The sequence below is a fragment of the Oxyura jamaicensis genome, chromosome 1 (assembly GCF_011077185.1).
Source record: "Oxyura jamaicensis isolate SHBP4307 breed ruddy duck chromosome 1, BPBGC_Ojam_1.0, whole genome shotgun sequence".
Classification (NCBI taxonomy): Eukaryota; Metazoa; Chordata; class Aves; order Anseriformes; family Anatidae; genus Oxyura; species Oxyura jamaicensis.
In genome coordinates this window covers 141,777,740-141,797,753 of record NC_048893.1, presented here as the reverse complement: position 1 = coordinate 141,797,753, position 20,014 = coordinate 141,777,740, and the positions used below count along the sequence as shown (strand labels likewise).

General features: G+C 39.6%; 2 protein-coding genes across 2 annotated transcripts in view; both read left to right on the top strand.

Annotated features, from left to right (window-relative positions):
- The window catches only part of TMCO3 (transmembrane and coiled-coil domains 3), a 31,379-nt gene extending 17,614 nt beyond the window's left edge, over nucleotides 1–13,765 (top strand). Inside the window, exons 10-13 of the mRNA XM_035317523.1 lie at nucleotides 3,629–3,779; nucleotides 9,977–10,056; nucleotides 10,638–10,787; nucleotides 12,397–13,765. Coding sequence (XP_035173414.1) covers nucleotides 3,629–3,779; nucleotides 9,977–10,056; nucleotides 10,638–10,787; nucleotides 12,397–12,510 — 495 coding nt within the window. The 3' untranslated portion in view covers nucleotides 12,511–13,765. The remainder of the gene's footprint in view (nucleotides 1–3,628; nucleotides 3,780–9,976; nucleotides 10,057–10,637; nucleotides 10,788–12,396) is intronic.
- Nucleotides 13,766–19,651: 5,886 nt separating this feature from the next.
- Nucleotides 19,652–20,014, top strand: part of TFDP1 (transcription factor Dp-1) — a 40,462-nt gene continuing 40,099 nt past the window's right edge. The window contains exon 1 of the mRNA XM_035317490.1: nucleotides 19,652–19,779. The gene's annotated coding sequence lies outside the window, so the exon portion shown is untranslated. The remainder of the gene's footprint in view (nucleotides 19,780–20,014) is intronic.

The following is a 20,014-nucleotide window of genomic DNA, read 5'->3' as shown; positions in this document are numbered from 1 at the left end:
AGGTGTACATCTTTAAATCTTGTTACCTTATCATCAGTAACAAACATTCAGTAATTATTGAACTGCTTTTTCATGCTTTTATTTATGCAGATGCTGTTCTTTGTGGATTTTTTTTTCTTTTTTTAAGACTAGGAAACTGTTTTTCTCAATTACAAAAAAAAAAAAAAAAAAAAGTGAATCCAGCTTCTGGTTTTAAATACGGCTGTTAAGGGCAGATAGCCAAACTGGTGCTTTTTAAGTGAAGACACTTACTTTAGTGGCTGAAGAACGTGTCATATGTCAGCCAGAGCGTTGATGAGTGTATGATGATGTTGCCTTTTCATATTCTGTATATATAGAAATATTATAAGAACATTTGTCTTAAACACTCTACTGATAATGAATATTATATATTAGATATCTGCAGGACAACAGTGGTCAGCTTTGTCACATTTTAACACTAAGCTGTGGAAATTTATTAAGCAATTGAAAACAAGACGTGATAAGGAGGACAGCAGTTACATGTTTATAGGACTGCGCATACTCATGGGCGAGATGTGGCTTCCAGTTTGACTGCACTGATCTCTGATGATAGGAGCAAGAGGGGGGAAATTGCCAATTATCTTTACATATCAAAAAGATGGAAAGAAAATATGTCATTGCAACGTTTCCTATAAGAAAATGTACATTTCCCTGCAGTTAACTAGGAAAGTCATTCCTGGTTTGCTGGAGTACTTTTCAGTGGCTCATAACCTGCTTTTGAACTCTCTTCTGTCGATTAAAGGGAGAAGATTAAGGAAGATCTGTAATCTCATATTCAAATTAATTATTTCTTAAAATACAGTTGAGATGGAATTTTAAAAGGCTCTCTGAAAATTATTTCTTTAAATGCAAGCTTAAGATCCATGTCTTTACTCTTGGGCAGGTTTAAGTTATTAATGCCCCAAATATTAATACCTTTATTGCAGTCAGGGATTTCTCTAGTTTTACTGGCTCACCCTATTCATTAAGCTTCTTTGATGATTAAAAAATAGCAATAAGATACACGTTTTTAGTGAATATAGGCAAAACAACTGCTGAACAAATGGCTGAAATTCAACTGGAACATGGTATAGCTGTAATGTTTATCTATTTATTGCTATAGTAGAACACTTGAACAGAAAAATCCTATATTCTACTGAGTGCAAAACAGTCCTTTCTGAACTAAGAGTAAAATGCAACCTTTGAAAGCAAATGGAAACTAAAGTGTAGAGGGAAAAAAAAAGTACAAATTTAAAAAAAGTTTTCATTTAGTTTTGACTGGCAAAGCTTGCTATAGTGGAGGAGTCAAGAAAAGGACAAAACACAGCACAGGGAACAGTAGTTGTTAGAACCCTGCTCAATAACGGAAAATACTAAAAATGGTGCAAGCAGAGAGGGAATACTAGATGCAAAATACATTCTGAGTTTTGTCTATATAATACATTTTGTTGGGAAGCCCTTCCTGCCAGTAAAACAAACACTCGTCATTGCATCTACCTGCACATGTTATTTAACCCTGAAGCCACATATTAAGTTGAGGAAATGTGTCTGCTTATTGGTAATATTACTGGACAACCAGAAACCAGGATGGGAATAGTAAAAGCAGTCTTGGTATCAATCTGAAGAACAGGCTGGAGGAAGTTGAGTGACATTAAGAAAATACCCTAATTTGTTTTTTTTTCCTTGCCCTCTCATCCACTTCTCTTTTTTTTCTGTGTAATAATTTCATATATATATATGTAGTACACCTGAGGTTGTGTAGTACGTGGAGAACAGACAAATAGCAAAATTTGTATTTGTATCTACAAGGTTGTTGAACTCATACTTAGGTTGCTCTAGAGTAAAGACATAGATCTTGGTTTTTATGCTGTGGGAGCAAACCTAAACAGACACAGATTTGACTCTAGTTATGTTTATGCCTTCGGAACAAGCATCTGGTATTTTTATTTCACCCTTATAATGTTTCTTACTTGACTAGTGATTCTGATAACAGCACAATATCATACAATTCCAATACAAGAGATGGTAAATCCTTTCTTAAATGGTAACTTAACCATGTGCATGCGAATGCTTAAAATATTAGGTATAAAAGTTTTGACCTGAAGCTCTGTTACTGCTGATAACACTTAACTGTGGGTGGTTTATATCTGAATAGCAGAAATAATCCCAACTTCATTTGAAGAGGCTGTAGTGGATCATGGTCATACTCAAGAGCTTGTGACTTCCCAAGATGTTTCCTATGTTTCTCTTCCTTTTTTTTTTTTTTTTTTTTTTTTACCCTCGTGATTTTAAATCCTTCATACACATTTCCTTCTTCCCTCTTGCAATTTCAGATTGTCAGGAAAAGCACTGCACATCTTTGAGACTGAACTGAAATTCCTTTTGTTTTAAGATACAAGTGTGTCCAGAGTGGCAGATTTTTCACAGTAGCTGGCGTGGATTATTTTGTTGGGTTTGCCAGATTAGCAACTATTTGCATAAATTGACAGACCCAACTTGTTTTCTTAAATATCTTGCAATAAATGAAGGGCTATCATCACAAATGGAATTACGTGATGATCATTTAGACATTAATACTTAAATATGCAAAAGACTGGGGTTTAGTTTTAGGCAGCATTCTCTACATTGCTTGGAGACTTGTTCATCATGTCTTTCCTTCTCCTCCATTAATTTCAAGTCACTTGAGTTTTAGCTTCGTACTTAGTGTAACACCATTAAAGACATGATCAATGTTGTCCATAAACGCACCGTGGTGTATTGGTACTTAAACTAAATTAGCATGGAAATAAGTCTTCAGTTAAAATGTCCTATTAATATTAATAGCATTGTCCTTTCTAAGTGAGGTGACCGTCTGCAGCAGTATGGTTTTAAAGGCATTTTATTTATACCTATGAAAAGCGCTGCATGCTTATCTCATGTTACAAGCATTGCCTTAAGCAATTTCTTAGTTTGTAGTTCAGTCTCTTTGCATGTTTCATCTCTCCCTTCCAGCACCATGTTCAAATAATAAAATAAAGAATGAAGAGCAGTCTGAATTCTTTCAAGTCGATGCTTCATTCCAGCAGTTTACTTCACATGCTTAAATCCATCCCTACTCAGTAAAACACACAAGCGCATTTAGGTCTAATTTACAGTAATAAAATGTAAATTATGCCTGGGACTGTTTTTGCTAAATTGAAGCTATTCTCCCAAATTATAAGCTTTGATTTTTTTTTTTTTTTTGCCTTGTTTGACGGTTGGGAAACATGAAGCTCCTATGGCTTATTTTCACAGCCTCGGTGTGTTATGCAAGCCTGTCTCTCAAGCTGTTAGTCTCTCTCATTTTGGTGAAATCAGATCCTATCCATAAGAGTGACACAAAGCATTGCAATGTAGATTAAGACATTTGTTTTTGTGGGGAAGGAAGTAACATCACAGAGGGGAAACATGGTTCTGTGAGTCTCTTGTACAAATATAACACTGCAGAAAACTGAAATAAGCTAAATTATATTTGATGTTGATTGTGTAAGGTTATATTAATTTATTACACTCAGGGCAATGTATAGCTTTGTGATTTCTGTGTGAAATGGTAAAGAAGGTCACTCTGGGCAAGAGAACGGTAATAGATTTTCCTGTTATTCCTCGACAGATCACAGAGCTGCTGGATGTCTCGATGGAGCTGGGATGCTTCTTAGCTGGAGCTCTGATCTCTTCTCAGGGTCATATGGTCACTGAGGAGATAATGTCCTGTATTGAACCAATACGAGACTTTCTCGCCATCATTTTCTTTGCATCCATAGGTAATTTCCGACAAAGCTTACTAAAAACAGTGCTAACCTAGAGATGTGGGGGAGTCAAAATAAATAAACTGGTGTCTACAAATTGAGGGGAGATAGATTTGATGTTTTCAGTATACTAAAATGTTAACTGATGACAACACTGGTTTGACTTTGCTAATGTTTTAAAAGCAACATGAATTTTCATAAGGAATTTCTACATTGTACTCTCAATTTTTGTTTTAATGTCAGGTTTTTGTCCTCAATTCTGAATTTGTCTGGGCTATTTAAAGCACATAACTAAAAATTTTAAGGGAAGAAGGGGCTTATGTTAGAAAATGTTCTTCTGTCTTTGCAGTGGATATACTTGTAATTTTTACCAAAATTTTATTACCGTTTTGAGTCAGTGAATAGAGTAAATTTCAGGTCCTTGTGGCTCGGTTTCCTCTGTAAGCAGAATATGGTAATGGAAGCAGATCCTTTTTATAGCATCTTGGTTCTTTAGTTAGGAAGACGTAATCTGTGTGTGCTCAATGCAGGAAGAATTGATCAAGAAATATCTCAGACTACCCGCCGACTAAAATGCAATATTGATGCCTAAGACCAGGGGAGAAATTCATTAAGGTTGTTATCCAGCGCATGCTAATTCCAAGAATATTTATATAAATCGGTTGCTGTCTTCATTTTGAAGTGTTAGATTTCTTAGCTGCCCATATGCTTTCTCTGAAGGAAACTGAAACACATTTCTGCAGTGCCTAGGTACACTGAGTCCTCATTTCACTAGACAGGCCTAGTGAAAGCACTTGCCTCTCCCTGTTGGCTATACAGGAGACTCATATCCTATTTTGGGAGCATTGCAATGTCTAAAAGTAGGAGGATTGAATGGGGCACACAAATCCAACCTAAATCAACCGACGCTAACTCAGAGATTCTTGGATTTCATTTCCAAGACCGCCCATGTTTTTACTTCTTTTTTTTTCCTCTTGTATTGTTTTTATCTCCATGTATTTACTGAGATAATAAGGAAACCCTACCATCCTCAGAATTTGTATGCCTTTCCTTATATACTGTTTTATGCCCATTCTATCGTAACAGAAACCAAAAGTGTTTCTTGGCAGTTTTCAAAATAAAAAAGTTATGCTCTCCAGCCTTGATTTTGTTTTACCTAGCCCATGATAATAACTGGTGCTGATCAGCCAGATTACTTAGTAATAGGAATATTTATTTGAAGAAACCTTTTTTTTTTTTTTTTTTTTTTTTTAATAAAGTGGTGAACTATGGTAAAACTTACGGCCCTGTATAGCAGACAAGGTTGCATGAGTAATTGCTGAATGCTCACAGATAAATAATGTATTTTGGTAAAGAAAGTGATGGAACCGATGGTGTTAACAGGTTTATAAGGCATGACAAGTAATCATAAGCCAGAAGTGGATTTTGCAAGGAACTGAACACAGAACTGTCCTACACTCCTGCGACTTCATAAATTATGAGTAGTGATGAGACGGATGTACAAGGATAAGAAAATAGCAAGACCTCAGTTGACATAATAGGCAGCACTCCATGTAGCGTAACTTACACTCTAAGAAAATTATTTTTGTAGTACTGTCACAAATCTCAAAAATTACTTATCTGACTGTTCTTAATGTAATTGTAAGGCTTGTTCATAATAGGGTGCTTGCTGCACATAGCAACAGTAGAGACATCTGAGATCCTGAGGTGGGGTGATACACCATCATAGCAATATAAGTTCATTTCCTTTTAGAATAAAGGACTTGGTGAGAACTAGGGGGGTGACTTAATTGAAGAGTGAATATAAATACATCATTTGGAGAAGTTAGTCCCTCTTTTGTTCGTCCTAAATGTCTACTTGTGTTCTCACTACAAAAATCGTTCTGGTTCTTGAAAGCTGAGCTGAACAGTACTTGCTCACATACTGACAGTGGTCCAGCCCTTAGCTCAACCTGTGTAATACTGCTGCTCTTAACTTTACACATGGATGCATTTGTGGGAATAATACACCTGTGCAGTTAGACAGTAACACCTGTCCTTTGAGTAACTCTCCATCTGTCCATTTGTTTACACCTCCGTGTGTTGCTTCAAGTTTTCTGACTCTCTTCGTGTTACCTGTTGAGGTTAGGAAGTTCCTGTTACTCTGTCCTCACCAATATTTTTTGAGGACCAGTCTCTTCTTAGAGCCACATTTGGAGAACTTTGAGTACCTGCTACTCAAATCCTTCCCTTTCCAACTCTGCCTCATTTGATTTTTCTTTTGATTGCTTTACTGGAAGATGGAAAGAATCTTTGCGTAGCATGTATATTGTTTAAGGCTCCAGCATCCTGGGTTTTCTCAGACTACAAGATGCGTGGTATTTGGGCATCAGCAACCCTATCTGCCACTGGTGAGGAGGCATCTTGCTTCTAGTGAGTGACTAGGTCGTGTGTCCTCAGTGTGCTGTACAGATGTACTTACTTGCAAGGCTCCCTGTTTCTCTTCTGGCTAAATCTTGTGGCCGGCACTGGGGCCTTAAATGCCAGATGCTGAAAAACTTCATCTTCTTCCTCTGAAGAGAGGTGATGCTGACAGTGTTAGCGGTACCACTGTCCAGAACAAACATATGGTGTTTCTCTGAGGCTCTAACATTTCTGTTGAATTTGAGAGAATTCAAAGGAAGATCCCAAGACTGGAATTCATTAGGTGACATTAATCACCTTCTCATCCATCCAACTCTACTGCTTTGTTGTCACGCATGCGACAGAATGAAACTGAATGTTTCAAGCTCTCAGAACTGATGTTAGACTAGGGGTGCCTTTCTTATTTTTTGAGAAAAATGGAGGTGAATGTTATTTTTTCCACTCTGCTATTGTTATCTTTTTGATCTAGCCAAGGCTCTTCGGTTTGTTGAGATACAGCATCCCAATGCAGGGCTCTTAGGTCCATTAAGATACAGCATCCCAATGCATCACTGAAGTTATTCTTCTAATTGATTGTCCCATCTTGAGGATGTGTCAGAATTAATCCTACTGGCTGAGATTTGACCAACAGAGTTTTCTTTTCTTTCATCTTGTCTGCTGTCGAGGATCTCTTAGATTCCTCTTCTTGATGCTGGATTTTCCAGGACACGGTGATGACTGTAGTTGGATCTTCGCATGCTGTTTAGCAGCCATGTAGCAGGCAGGTAGAATCTGTGTAATCTGTTTAAAATAAAAACAATTTTTCTTTTAAGAAAGAAGTACGTATAAAAAATATGTAAAATTTTTCTTGTAATCATCCATAGAAACCTACCCAGCTGGTACCCTAGCTACTAGTGAACAGCCGACATGCCGCACACTACCAGATGATGGTGCTTGAAGTTGTTGAGTTATTGGACTGAAGTGTTTCTTCTGCCTTAGAACACCTCTGTGTTGATTCCTGAGCCTAGTCACACAGTCTGATTAAATCCACTGAAATAAGTGCTCATAGTCATGCTCCTGCTGTCTGTGTGGTGAATGTCTGATGGAGTTTGTGCTGTCAGGAGGGCTTCGTCTGCCTGTGTCGCAGTCTGATGTGACTTGTGGCTGTATCCTAAGCTTTTGTTGAGGGCTAGGGTAAAGGTTTGTGACAACCATGAAACCCACCGTGGTGGGCTCTATTTTGCCCAAAATGTGTGTGCCTGCAGGGCTGTGTGTTTGTTTTCTCAGAGCTGTGTACGCAACGGGTTTAGGCTTCCTTTACCTTACACCTACCACCTAATAGACACCTCCAAAGGGTTAGTGTAGAAGTCTGTGGTAGTTTGTGCCTCAGCTCTTTTGAATATGGTAATAATCTCCACGTCAGGAAGCAGTCCAAATGAACTTCAGACTGCCTGTCTGCTCCAGAACTGAAAAGGTTGATCTACCAGTAGTGAGGAGAGCTCTAGGCTATACTTACAGCCTCCCTTTGAAGTCTACAGTTCCAGATATGCTGGTTGGACCTCTTGTCAGACACGACGATGTTGTTACAGGCAGTGTTTCTCCAGCTGCTTTTCATGTATATCTCTGAGACCAGCCTAGAGGTGAGCAAGCAACGTGCACAACATAAACACTAAAAAGAGAGAAGCTACTTGCCCGTCCATGTGCACACACGTTTACATTTTTTTATTATTTTTTTTTTTTTGGTGTGGTATTCATCTCTTGTTCTGCCATCTCTCTCCTTATTTTGATAATCTTTTGCATTTGTGTTTCCACAGTTGGAAGGAAGTTAAGAAGTAAAACAGGGTATGTGCATGCTGACTGGGTAGTAATTGTATACAGATCTCTGAGCTTATGGTATTTGAAGTACATTTTCATCCACAATGGAACGTGCACGTGGATAAAACATCTTGAGGTTGCTCTAAGTAAATTCTCCTCTGCATTTAAGAAGACAACAACTCTTGGTTCTCTACAGTTCGTTTGGCTCTGCAGTGCCACAGGGCAGGGAAAAATTATGGAAACTGGTCTTGCATTAAAATAAGAAGTTATAGCATTGATTTGCTGCCCTCATGCTTCAGAAAGCTAAACTCTTGCCCTTCAACAAAAAGAGTTAGGTTGGAGAACTGCCAACTGTTATGGATTTATTAGGAACATCTCCACTATTTTGGTTTCTCTTTTAAGAGGTTTTCTGAAAAAGAAATGGACTTCCAAAAATGCTTGCCTGCCTAAGTCCCTCGTATCCTAGGGGAAAAAATGGACTTAGCTGTGAGTAAGGTTCCTCCTCATTGACTGCAGGACTTCTCCAGCAAATATTTGTTTTTCTTGTCTGTTTAATAGTAGCCGGATTTAGTTTTAAGCTTCTGCGTTCTTGACAGTTCATTATCTTGCTCCATGTAATAACCAAATAATTTTGCTGATACTACAGCAAGATTTGACCTTTTACTGATTATACAGATAAGATTAATGAAAATATGTGTGTGGTCACTGGGAATAAAATTCAAGTGTCTCAATATGAGACATAGGGTTCTCGAGCAAGGCCACCTTGCTATATTCCTTTTTCAAAAACAAACAAACAAACAAACAAAAAACAAACAACAACAAAACCCAAACAGAAAACAACCCTACATCATAGAAATGTGGCTTTATGTCATTCTTTAGCTGAGGTAGACCATACTCAGGGGTTTTATGGCTTTTCCTGATTCCAGTCCAAGTGAGTTTTCTTGTTCAGGTGACTTTCAGAGATTGCATATGAGGGTCACGGGATCAAAACAATTATGTTTTCTGATGCACTTGTAATTTATGTGTAACGTGTTCCATCCTCAGTCATTGTCCATTGCCGTTTCATACAAGAATGTTAAATGGCTAGCAAAGTGTATCTTGCAGTCACTGTGCAGAACAATGGAATTATTTTCCCCCAGTATTTTTATAGCTTTAATGAAAGAAGCGTGTTTCAGTTCAGGTTCTGGACCATTGATTGGTGTGGAAGAGACAAAATATAAACAAAAGTGCTAGTGCATCTGTCATATACAATTTAACTCAAGTTGGAATATTGCTGGAGATAAACCCCTCCAAAAATGACTAGGTTTGGCAGGAAATACTTAAGTGATTAAGTAGGCAGCCTTGGTAGGTGTATTAGGATTTTTTTTTGGTTGGTTTTAAAAATAGTCTTGCACTTAAATCTACTATGAACTCTGAAAATTATCATAATAAAATATTGGCATCAAACTTTGAAATATTTCTTTCCAGGAAACTTTGAAATATTTCTTTCCAGGGATTTCTAGTATAACAAATTGAATATTGCTATTAAATAGATCTTAGTTGCACTCAGTAAAATAAAAATATATCAAAGTGATGGAAAAAAAAATATCTTAAAAAAATGTCAAAACTGAATCATTGTAAATACTTCTTGTGAAACGTTACTGTCTGGTGAATTTCTTTCAGCAATGAACTGTATAGGCTCTAAATAAGTTAGAAATGGAACATACCACAGTATAGCACATACCTTTAAGGAAAAACAAACAAACAAACAAACAAACAAACAAAAACACTAAAAATCCTAGTTCTTGTAAATGAAATGTAACTCCATACTTCTTTGTAGGTGCAGTAAAATCTGAATCATTTAAAATACAAATATATTATTTCAGCATTTGGAAACATTACATGTTTTCGTTGACTGTTCCAATAAATACAAGATTTTTATATTCAGCCTTGGCTTACATGTGAGTATGAATGCTTGGCTAAAATTGCTCATTTTAAAAGATGCACTAAGATAATACCAATGTTTTTCCTCCTAGGACTTCATGTTTTCCCCACATTTGTCATATATGAACTCACAGTCTTACTCTTCCTTACGTTGTCTGTGGTCATCATGAAGGTATTTTTTATTTTTATTTTTTAATCTTTTTACAGTGTGAATAGTCTTAGTGCTGCATGCCGTAATGAAAATTGTACAAAAACTGAACATCTGATAAAAATCTGATAAATCTGATAAACATCTGAGAAGTAATACATCTTTACTGTAATTGGGGGAATCTAACTGATAGAATACAGTTTGATACATCATTCATTGGCTATATACACACAAATACATATTTCTTATGTTTAAAATATAAAAATAAATATACAGGGATAAAAATAAAATATGTAGGGTTTTTATTTAATGTGAAAAGTCTGTTACACATGGAGAAATGTCTATTTGCCTAACTTAGGATTTGTAAGAGTTATCAAATGCTTTATTTTAGTAAACGTGCTTCTTTGTACTGTGCTGTGTACTTCTTGCCTCTTTTGATATTAACATAGAAAACATTTACAAGTCCACTAGTTTATTTTTATGTCCAGCATTGTTGTATTTGATGCTATGTATCTTACAGTGATAGTAATATTTTCTTTTATTTAAAAACAAACATAAAAGCCAACAATGTAACAACAACCCCCCCAAAACCCTACTTTTTAAAGTTTGTCTTGGCAGTGCTTGTCCTTTCTCTGATTCTTCCAAAGACCAGCCAGTATATCAAATGGATTGTCTCAGCAGGACTGGCACAAGTCAGTGAATTCTCTTTTGTTCTTGGAAGTAGAGCACGCAGAGCAGGGATCATATCTCGGGAGGTAAGCTGTTTTATAGTTATTAACTTTGGGTTTTGCACCTGAAAAACTTACTGGGATTTTATATTGCAGTGTGTGTGAAATGCAGGCCTATTTTGTGTAATCTCTAAACTGGTAACAAATAATCAGCCCGTACAAAGAGAAACTTGTATGTCCTTGACAGGGTTCTTAGTTCAATTTTTTCTTTATTGAACTTTTTTTTTATTTGTTGGACTTTAATGTTGTAGATTGCACATTTTAATTTTAAAATTGCGTAGTTATAAATGTTTTGCCTTAACTGTTCCCCCTTAACAACTTTATTAACTGAGCAGTGAATTGTAGATAGCACCCAAGTGTCTAAGGGTGAGAAGCCTTTGCTTTTAAAATCTTGATACAGCTATAGAAAGAGGTAATGAGAATATAGGAATTGACTAAGGAAATATTAGCAAATCAGAAGTAGAGGGCAGGTGTGGTGAAGTGCAAGTTGCCTTAATATACAATCAAACAAGTGAGCAAACAAACTTGTGGTCTTTACCTGCTAAGATTGTTAATTTTAAATCCACTGCAGAAGAAACGAGCTTTTTCAGTAGTCGTGAAAAATACCCTAGGAAGGAAATCTTAAACTTAGTTTTATATTCAAGCTACAAGAACATTATTTTCTCAAGATGAAATCAGTTTTGTGCACTTCAGTTAATTATGGCTACAGAGATGTAACAACTGACCTCACTTTCTAAAGCTAAGTGCTTTCTCCTCTGTATCTCTGCTCACAAAAATACTCTGCTGGCTCTCTGAGCTGTCCATTGTGGGAGCATTGGGCTGTATAATGCTGGAACCAATTCCAAATAAAGCAAGTGTGGAAAATCTACACAATGCTGTTCACTTGCATGTGTAGAGGTGATTCATTTTCCTGGTTACTCCTGCATAGAATTAGGAGTTATAAATACTGTATGTTTTTGTAGAGTTTCAAGATATCCATATGTGATCACAGAATCAGTTTAGGGGCCCACCCCGAGTACTTGCAGGCCCGTAGGCTTTCAGTTTTCCCGGGTCAGTGTTTGTGTCATTTCCTACTGTACAGGTTTACATAGCTCTGAATTCCAAATGTCACTCTTCTGTTTGAGACCTCAAAGCTACTTCTCGTTGCCGTTTTAAAAGATTCTTCCATAACATGTAACAAAGATCTCATTTCAGAAGATGTGCAGCATGACTTAGAGGGATTCTTGGTACTTTAAAAACTATAGTGTATATATTAGTAATACACTTTGCCATTATATTGCTAAACCGGAATAGTTTTTGTTTTTTAATAAAGTGGTATTTGGCCTTTGACTTTTTAGCACACCTTAAGCTTTTGAAATTGACCTCTCAGCTATAGATGTAAGTAATTGTTATTCTGTAAACTCATTAAGGTGTTGTTTTTTTTCAAGTAAATGTTCAAAGTGGGTAAACAGATAATTACATGATTTGTGCATGCACCTGTTCGGCTTTGTAACCAAGTATACTTGGTAAGAGAGACAGGTGAAGTCTCAGCCTGAAAATATTATTGAGAAAAGTCTGATCTCATCAGATTTAAAGCATTTCTTAGTTTACCTTATAACTGTGGAGAGAACTAATGGCTTTTATTTCCAATTTTCAGGTCTATCTTCTTATTCTGAGTGTGACTACTCTAAGCCTTTTACTTGCCCCTGCCCTGTGGAGAGCTGCTATTATGAAGTGTGTTCCAAGACCCGAAAGACGCTCAAGTACTTGATAAGACTTGCACATGTACAAGAATACATCTTGCAAAGAATATATTCATTGTTTGTTGTATCTCTATGCACTCAAGAAAACAAGAGGTTTTGAGTAGTCCTCTTAACACGCACTTGGTTGTAAGCCTTACACTGACCTTAAAACACAACAAAATTCAACTTTTAAAACAGAGTGATCTGATTTGAATTGCACATCTCTTACAAAACTGGCTTTCTCTGATGGATTAGAATCTATCAGAGTATTTGTTCCTGATCTGTTCAATTATGCAGAGTATAAATTATTTTTTTAACTATAGCATCATGCAAACTGTGCTGATTATTTCTTGCCTGAATGTGCCTTTTAATTTTCATCCTCCTTTTCTTACTGTTGGTTCATCACCAGGTTTTGTTTTTTTAAAAAAAGTATATTATGGTGCCTATGGTATCTTCTTCTACTATATGACTTGAGTCATTTTCACACTTAAGAGTTTAGTATACTGGTATAAAATTAATCACAAAACACATTTCTGATGATGAGTAAAAGTCTAGTCCTTTACACAAAGAAGTTTAACTGTTAGTATCAAGCTGTTTTAAACAAATACATATCCCAAATAATGCAGCCGATATTGTATGAGATTTTGTTCCAAATTACAGCATATAATGTATTTTCTTATAGTGGTAGCTTTTATTTGTGTTAGTTCTTGTATTTATTTAAATACTTGACTAATAGGTGATAGTAAGAAAGGGCATAGGTTATATTTGAAGACTGACAACTGTCACTCATTCTTGTTGCTAACTGCTGTTATAGTAATTGTTTACAGGTTTTTGTTTTAAATAAAAAATAAAATTAGTAGATCTGGAAAGTCTAATTTCAAGCAGATATTAAAAAAAATCATTTTTTTTAATCTCTGGAGGGTGTTACTGATAATATTCTACATTTGAAGTTATTTCAAGCAAATTAATTTGCACAAAACTAGAAATGGCAGATTGAATGTGTATTTGGAACTCCACAACTTCATACTTTGCATTTACGTTGTATAAATTGTTAGTCTCCTTAAAATATCATGATATTTAAAAAAAAAAATGTTTTGAATGTGATCTTAAATGTAAGTGCTTTGTTCTTTACAACATTATACGTAACAGGATAAGCTTTGTAAGACTATTTCTTAAGCATCATAGAGAAAGCTTATTCATAGACTGTAGTCTACTCTGACAATTTCAAATTCATGTTGAGTTTTATCTGTTTAAAACAGTGCTATTAAAAAAGATATATTAACACTTTAGGCCAGTATTACACTGTCACATGAAATAATTTTGATACCGGCCAAATAGCGAGAAAAATGCATGTTACGTGGGCTTAAATTGCCAATTAAAATGAAAGTTGTCCTCCAAGTAGCGAAACTAACAAAGCTTTGGATGGATTTGCGTGCTTTATAACTTCTTTCCTCTGTCATATATCAGCAAGGCTTTTGACACTGTCTCCATAACATCCTCATAAACGAGCTCAGGAAGCGTGGGCTAGATGAGGGGACAGTGAGGAGGACTGAGAACTGGCTGGATGGCAGAGCTCAGAGAGTTGTGCTCAGTGGTGCACAATCTAGTTGGAGGCCTGTAGCTAGCAGTGTCCCCCAGGGGTCAGTACTGGGTCCTGTCTCGTTCCAATTACTCATCAACGACCTGGATGAAGGAATGGAGTGCACCCTCAGCAAGTTTGCTGATGACACAAAGCTGGGAGGAGTGGCCGATACCCCAGAGGGCTGTGCTGCCGTTCAGAGGGACCTCGACAGACTGGAGGGATGGGTCAAGAGGAACCTCATCAAGTTCAATGAGGGCGAGGAATAACCCCAAGCACCAGTACAGGCTGGGGGGCGAGCTGCTGGAGTGCAGCTCTGCAGAGAGGGACCCGGGAGTTATTGTGGAAGGCTGAGGAGAGACCTCATTAATGTTTATAAATATCTGAGGGGAGGGTGTCAAGAGGATGGAGCCGGTCTCTTTTCAGTTGTGCCCAGTGACAGGACGAGAGGCAACGGGCACAAACTGAAGCACAGGAGGTTCCAGCTCAATATGAAGGGGCACTTCTGTACTGTGAGGGTGACAGAGCACTGGCACCGGCTGCCCAGAGAGGCTGTGGAGTCTCCTTCTCTGGAGATATTCAAACCCCGCCTGGATGCCATCCTGCGCTATGTGCTCTGGGTGATCCTGCTCAGCAGAGAGGTTGGACTGGGTGATCTTCAGAGGTCCTTCCAACCTCAGCCATTCTGTGATCATAGTAGCCTCAGCTTCCTCCTCTGTTTTCTCTGACATCTACTGGGTTTGTCAAAATACAGCTTGGATTAGTTGTGAGCATGTACTTACTGTTAGGCCAGCTGGACTCTGCCAGGTAGGGTTCATCACGTCTGAGTTCTTGCTGAGGGTTTTATCTCCAGGCACAGATTCTTCATAAAAACGTACAGGGCATGCATGGCAATTCCACGTCTCCTGTAATGGTTTCCAAAGTTATTGAGGAGCAGTGACAAACACAGGGGCAAAAGCTACCCTATAGATCTATAAAAGTTTGATTATAAAATGAGTATCAGAAAATAAATTTGAAACTGCTTTCTTGGTTTATTTCAATAACTGGTATTCAAAATATAAAAGTAATTCAAAAGCTTTATGACAGAGTTTAAGTCTACCATCTCAACCTTTTGTTTCAGGTACCCCACTAAAATAATTTTAACTTTGTTTTCTTAACTACTAGGGAGAGAAATCTTACTTTGTCCACTAATCTAGTCTACAATTTCTCCCCGAAATACAAGGTTCTCTGCTAAATGCCCCGTGTTAGTTTTGAAAGATGCTTAACTCACACATAGTATACTACCTATGGGAAAAAAAATAGAATTGACCACGACAGAGGCCTCTGTCTGGTTTCCGTTATGTCTCTTTGTCAGTAAGCCCTCAGAACTACTATACAAAGTATTACAGCTGTGATGAGTAACCTTATGTCTAAATAAACTGTTGTGGCTAGTTGTACTTCTCTGGAAACTTACTGTGAGGACAGAAGGAAACAAAGACGGTTTATGTCTCTTAAGAAGTATATAAAATACATTTTTTTCCTGATTTACCTTTTAAAGGGTTTAAGTGAAAAGTCCTTTTGGCACCATGTCGAAAATGGAGAGCAAGTATCTAGGTACCCTATGGGCAGCCTCATCTCTGCCATCTCTTTACTGAATAATTTTTGATTCAGACCTGACTTGGCTAGCCTTAGGACTGGGGAAAGAGAAATAGGAGCCTCATCTGAGTGTCAATATCCTGTGTCACTCTGTTGACACAGCCTTGAATTGCCTCACTGGATAATAAATGCAAGTCCAAATTACTAATCTTAATAGACACAAGTTGGTTTACAACCAGATAGTTGAGGCTGTCCTGTAGAAAGCTGCAGGTATATTTAGATATTGTAAATGTTTCCTGAAATACAAGTTACAGCTCCATGCATAATTCCATGTCAAAATTGGGTAGTCCCATGACACAGTCTTAGGATAGAAACGAAGGCTTTATTCCTGAACGATTGTCATGCCTGTATATAAAATGGGGAGAACTCTTTGCAATTGGCACGCATTAGATACAGCAGCAGCCTTTCAGGAATTTACAGCTTACAGTCTGGAATACTCTCTTTCTGTGCCAAGGAGATAAAAATAAAGCAAAGATCCAGAACCCTTGAGAGGAACATCTGCTGATTTGTTGAAGATTTGTTAAAGAACAGGTGGTCTTGTCTAAAAATTTTTATTTCAGCTTGTTGGATAGGGGGTCTATCTCATTCTTTTATCCAATGATCAGCATCATTTGAACACAGAAAAGCTGATGTGAAGCAGAAACTTCATTAATGATGAGAGGACATTGATGTGGTGAAGCTGAGCTTAAGAGAATGGGAAAGAGGGTCTGCTCTGTGCTCAAGTAACAACCCGTTCGGCATACCTTATTGTTTTTTTTTGTGTGTGGTTTTGTTGTTTTTTGTTTTGGAGGAGAGTGTAACTGCTTGCTTGTTTTGTGGGTCTTTCTCTGAGGACTGCTGTTCCTGCGTGTTAGCCCTTAATTGCTAGTTTTGTTCATTGTTGTCTATGAGGGAGAAGGAAGCAAAACAGTTCGCAAACTGGTGGTGTTGACCGTCATTGTACCTTGTGATTCATTTCCCTGTTTCCAGTGTTAGATTGGTATATATTGACCCTAAACTACCCTATGTTGGGCTCATCCCATAGAAAGCTGGCTGTGCTTTTTTCTCAGTAGGAAGGTGTCTTTCTGTGGGAGCTATGAGGTAGCTTCTTGCAATCGACACTGACATCGCCCTAGGGTAGCGCAAAGAATGCTGTCATAGGTGCCTAGAGCTTTTTTGAAAGCTTTAAGAATTCATATTTCCCGTAATCCTCAAAGATGAGAAGAAAATCTCACAGTACCTTATATTTTTACAGTTGGACATCCCTTGCTTTGTGGGCAGAGAGGCATGCGAGGGTGCCTCGCTTGGGAGATTAGTGTTGTATGATGATGCTTGACGGAGGGTGTGGGAAACCTAGTATGGCCTTGCTGCCTGTTGGAGTGAACCCAAAACAATCTAACCACAAAAGCTCTCCTGGGTTTTGTCTAGGGAAGGAATCTACTTTTGCTCTGTAAGCATTCCTGGCAGTGCTCCAGCACATGGGCAACACGGAGCGTGGAAGAAACGGGACTGGTGAGTGACAGGAGGCAAGCCATGCTAGCACTGTTAGTAGTTTGGCTGGAAATGGCAATTGTGTGTAAACAGCAGCCAGTCCCAGGCATCCACTGGTAAGCTGATCTGTCAATGAAGGAGGCAACAATACCCCTGAAAGGAGAAAGAAGAGCAGCAAGATGTCCTCAGGGCTGGGAAAGTGTGGTCGACCCTGCCCTGAGGGAAAGGAAAGGCAGAAGAGAGCATCCGCCAGCTTCAGGTAGTAGCCTAGGAGATGCTCTTTGGTCCTCCACCATCTCCACTGAGTAATTACCACTGCCAGGTGGGAGAAGCTTCTTGACAGTAAGGACAGTGAGCTACCATGAGAGACTACTGAACCTTGCTGCTGGAGATAAAGGACAAACTGGACAATTGCGCGATCTGACCTAGGGCAAAACCTAGGTCAGAGAATGGCAAAACTTTCAAGGTTACGATGCCAAACTATATTTTTATTTCCTAAAATAGAGCAGAAATTTTAGAAATTATTTCCTAAAATAGAGCAGAAATTTGAGAATTGGGAGATATTGTTGGCCAAACGTTGACACGCTTATCAGCTGGTGTGAGGTGTCTAAGAAAGGTCCCTGTCTTAAAATGGTGTCACTGCCAGTTGCAGAGCATGTAGGTCAAAATGCATCCATGTGCACATACTCTGGCCTGTCACAGGTGTCTGATCAGATGATCTGAAACACATTTTTCTCATCTCTCTGTCTGCTGCACAGTTGCACCAAACTGATCCTGTTTGAAGTTGTGATCTGTTCTCCTCTTCAAGCACACTTAAAATGAGGAGACAGGCCACAGGAAAAAAAAAAAAAGAAAAAAGAAAGAAAAAAACAAAAAGCTGCAAACAGTCTTTCACCACTACAAACAGAAAGGAACTCCTAAAGCTCCAAAAAGCCTTAGAGAGACCAAGAGGAGAGGAATGCTTAGAGAGCAGAGAAATGCTGAAGATTTTTTCCACTGGTGCAACACAGCGAGATTACATGGCAAGTGTAAATAGAGGAATTTGAATAATTAAATAAGGTGGTCTTCAATCACTGTTTCTTTACCAACAGGGGTCAAGAAAGACTTGATTCTTGTGTTTGCAGAGCTGTGAAGTTTGCAAAAGCAGTGGTATGAGGTTTGCATTCTGTCCTTTGTTATTGCTCCTTTGTTCTAAAAAGCTAGTATTGTTTTCTTAGTCACTACAAATCACAGTTGTTAATGAATTATTTTCTCATCTGTCTATTTATAAGAAGATTCTATCCATTTTCCTCTGCACTAGAGAGGCCGCAGCTTTTCAACCTGAGCGTTTTCAAAAATGATCGTAGTCTCAGAGGTAAAACTTAACACATTGCAGGAAAGGTTTTATAACTTTGCAGAGTCATTTAACTCTAACTTTCTAAAAACAGTTGTTTTTTTGTAGTCCCTTCTTTGCCCTGGGACAGACATACCCCACTCTCTGTTGAGGGTACCGTCCTGGAACCTACAGGAGCCTCTGGTAATGGGGATACTGCAACAAATTTTCTCAAAAAAAAAAAAATGTAAAAAAGGGGGGTTGCAGACAGACTTGAGATATAGGAACTGTTTAAGTACACAGGTGTAGTGTATATATATATGGCTTGGAGGGTGGACAGCATCAACAGGAGGAGATGCTGCCTTTTGAGAAGCATTTTTTTTCTGCAGCTACCGTAAGGTGCTTAATGTTTCTTGGGTGGGAAGGTGTGGGGAGCTGGGGGTCAGCCTCTGCTCACAGGTAAGCAGTGACAGGACTAGAGGGAGTGGCCTCAAGTTGTGCCAGGAAGGCTCAGGTTGGAGATGAGGAGCCATTTCTTCTCAGAAAGAGCAGTCAGGCACTGGGACGGGTTGCCCAGGGAGGTGGTGGAGTCACCGTCCCTGGGGGTGTTCAAGGAAAGGCTGGACGTGGTGCTTGGGGACATGGTTCAGTGGGTGACATTGGTGGTAGGGGACCAGGTGATCGAGCAGGGGCCGGGGCAGTTGATGGAGCAGGGCACTGAGGGGCTGGCTGGGCTGTGGTACCCGGGGCAGACGTGTAGTGAGGAGACACTGGGTGTGCGATGAGACGCCCTGAGGAGAGGGTAGGATTTCCTCCTAATTATGTGACACATTTCCCTCAAAAAAAAAAGTAAATTAAGGCTGAAAGGCATCCAAACGTGAATCTCAAGCCACGAAACCCACCCCCCCCGTGACCGGGGCTGGGCGGTTCTGCCGTTTGCACGGCGGCTGCCCAGGCACGGCTCTGGCTCAGGGACAAGCCTCGTGTGTCCCCCCCCACCCCCCCGCCATTGGGGCAGCCCCGGGGCCGCCGCCGCTTTTCCCGCCCTCCGCGCGCGCCGCCGCCCACGTGCCACCGGCAGCGCCCCAGCAGCGCTCCCCTCCCGCGCCGCCGCTTCCCGCGCGGGGGCGGGGCGGGGCGGCGGGGAAAGGCGCGAAAAGCGGCGCGCATGCTCGCTGCCCTCCCTCGTGCCCGCGGAGGGAGGGGCGGGCGGCCCGGAGCGCTCCGCGTGTGCCCGTGCAAGGCACGCTACACCCCCGTGACGTCAGCGCGCAGCGTCACGCCGGTGGGACGCACAAAAGTGTAAGTTTCAATCCACCCCCCCCCCCCCACCTTCAACCGTCACCGCCACGGCCGTTGGGCTAACGGACGAGAACAATAAAAATAATACAAATAATTAAAAAAAAGGGGAAAAAGGGCGGCGGGGAGGGGGAGGGGGGGGTATTTAACCCCCCCCCCCCCCCCCCCCCCCCCCCCCCCCCACCGTCGGCGGGGGCGCGCCGGGGGGGGCGGGCCCCCGGCGCGCCCCCCGCAGGGG